General features: G+C 44.2%; 1 protein-coding gene across 2 annotated transcripts in view; it reads left to right on the plus strand.

Annotated features, from left to right (window-relative positions):
• The window catches only part of ELAVL4 (ELAV like neuron-specific RNA binding protein 4), a 65,695-nt gene that overhangs the window by 3,330 nt on the left and 59,930 nt on the right, over positions 1 to 2,435 (plus strand). The window contains exon 1 of one of the 2 annotated variants that reach the window (XM_010004005.1): positions 57 to 347. The exons of the other annotated variant lie outside the window; for it this stretch is intronic. Coding sequence (XP_010002307.1) covers positions 324 to 347 — 24 coding nt within the window. The 5' untranslated portion in view covers positions 57 to 323. Of the gene's footprint in view, positions 1 to 56; positions 348 to 2,435 lie in introns of those variants that run through there. 2 annotated transcript variants of the gene reach the window in all.

Below are 2,435 nucleotides of genomic sequence, written 5' to 3' on the forward strand. Positions count from 1 at the left end.
AGGGGGGTGGTGGTGGGGAAAAAAAAATATGCCTCGAGATTGGTAATTTTCTTTTGGTGGACTGCGCAATAGGTATGGTAATTTTAAAAGAGGGTGATTTATATGAGCTTCAGTAAATGCTGCATATTGTATTTCAAAGAGTTTCCTGTCATGACCTCATAAAAAGAGGAGGAGGCTTGTATGTGTTGCAGCGCCTGGTATATGTCGATTTTGTTGCATCGTTGGGCAGCAGCGCTGTAAGAAGGAATGTCAGCTTTTACATAACACTCTCTTTGCTTTTTGACTCTGTGAGGGGCTGTAAGGGTCCATCTTTGTGATCACAGATGGAGTGGAATGGCTTGAAAATGGTAAGTGACCGGGGAGAGGCTGCTCGTGGGGTTTTGTCTCGCTTCTCGCGTGCCTGGCGAATTCCTTTTGTTCGGGGCAGCGGATTGTGAGTCAGAAAATAAAATTAGAGAGCCTTGTTTGGTTTTTTTTTCTCATTTTTGTGGGATATGTCTGCCTGTGTGTGGTGTGTGTATGTATATATATATCTCTATATCTATTTAATGTATCTCGCTGTGATGGCACTTGACGGCGTTTCCATTGAACGTTGCGTTTCAGTCGGGCGAGGATGGTCTCTGCTGACAGTCACGGTGTCATTGTCCCGCATGTGCCTGGCGGATCAGGCAGCCGATGATGCCTTTTCATCCCCGTTTGTGTTACACCGGCCTTAAACACAAACCTAATAATCGCCTCTAAAACACAGGTATTGCGTTTCCTGCGGAGCCGGTGCTGGAGAGGAGAGATGGATGGATGGGTGGATGGATGGATGGATGGAAGGGTGTGTTTTTTGTGCTAGGGTGGGGGCTGGGGATGGAGGGGGGTGGGGGGGGAAAGCCGTGTTGTTTTGTGCTTTTTTAAATGCCGGGAGAAGTCAAAGCCATTTATGTGAAAAATAGTATTTCTATTTTTAGACGATATTTTCCTTGGCAGAGGAGCCCGGGTACTCTTCGCTCGCCTCATCCCCTCTTTTGTTGCTTCCCTTACAGATTGTGCAAAATGGCATGATCAAATACAACTGCCGGGGACGAGAGGGGCGACCCGGGTGGGGGCTGGGACCCAACCCGCACAATACCCGTCCCTCTGCCAGCCCCGCGGGATGCTGGGGGGTGTGGGTGTCTGCCTCCCTCCCCTCACCCCCCGGTCCTTTTCCCCTTAATTTAACGTTTTGCAGACTTTTTTGCCGCGGATATTTATTATAAGCAGGGAAACAAAGCGACGGTCTTTTTCCCATTCTTACAGGATTGTCTTTGTCTAGCTGCTTGTTTTGATGGGTGTAAAACAAATAAGATTAGACTGAGCAGCCGAACTGAAAGCGATAGCTGGGAGGAAAAGCCAATGAAAGGTTGCCGGGGAAACGAGCATAGGGGAAGCTGAGTGGGGGAGCAGGTGGCAATCATGTGGGAATACTGCAAACAGTGTAAAAAAAAAAATTCTAAAAAAAAAAGAAGCAGGGGCTACCTCGATTATCTCTGCTGTTCTTTGTGGCAGTCACAACTTTAATTATTCTTTATAAATAGGTGTTAATTACATTTCTGGCTCAGGCTTACAGTGATTTCTAGAAATCTGGTTTTAAGCATCTGTTCTTTCTCCTCTGCAAAAGAGGGTTATCTTTCTTTTTTTTTTAATTCCTTCCCCCTCCCTGCTGTGAAATTGTACGTGCAAAAAATTGCAAGGAATCCTGTGAGGCAGTATAAGGAAAAATGTAAATTATATTGAATGAAGTTGACAGAGGTATAATAGTGAACTCCCACAGCTGATAGCTTCTGCAAATCATTTCTTAGAATTTTCCAGCAAATGTCCCTATGAGAACAGTAGGTAGAATGAATTTACCCTAAGCAGTGATTTTGTGTTAAGTGATATTGGTATTTTTACAAAATCAGATGGTTATGTGGCAGAATAATCAGTTCAGGGGTGTTCACCATATCCTAGGGTTTATGTGCTAACGTGGAATTTACAAAAATAATGAGATTATCCTTCTCTTAGTCTCCAGCCCCACCTTTAGCCACAGTCTATTTTATCTGCTGGAGCAATATCCACTTCCAGTGTCAGGTTCCTTGTGGCAACTTTCCTTTTTAAACAGAGGCTGAATATTTTGCCAATTGTGACTGACTCTTATTGTAGTGGCAAACAATAATGGGGAATAGTAGAGGTGCATTGGCGCTAGGAGTGCTAAAAAAGCGTAGTAGGCTAGTAAGTGATAGACGGTAGCGTAAAGGATATAAAAATGTGGTTGCCCAGAAAATGCTCGTCTATCACACATCAGGAGGCACAAGAGAAGCAGAGCAAGAATATAGAACACGCCTTTCTTGCAGTCTTCGGATTTTCAGATATTTTTACTTTCTTCCTTTCTCTGGTTCAGGGTTACTTTGAATGCGAATTCAAGCAGGAAT

The sequence above is a fragment of the Chaetura pelagica genome, unplaced genomic scaffold (genome assembly GCF_000747805.2).
Source record: "Chaetura pelagica isolate M959 unplaced genomic scaffold, ChaPel_1.0 scaffold18, whole genome shotgun sequence".
NCBI classification, from domain to species: domain Eukaryota; kingdom Metazoa; phylum Chordata; class Aves; order Apodiformes; family Apodidae; genus Chaetura; species Chaetura pelagica.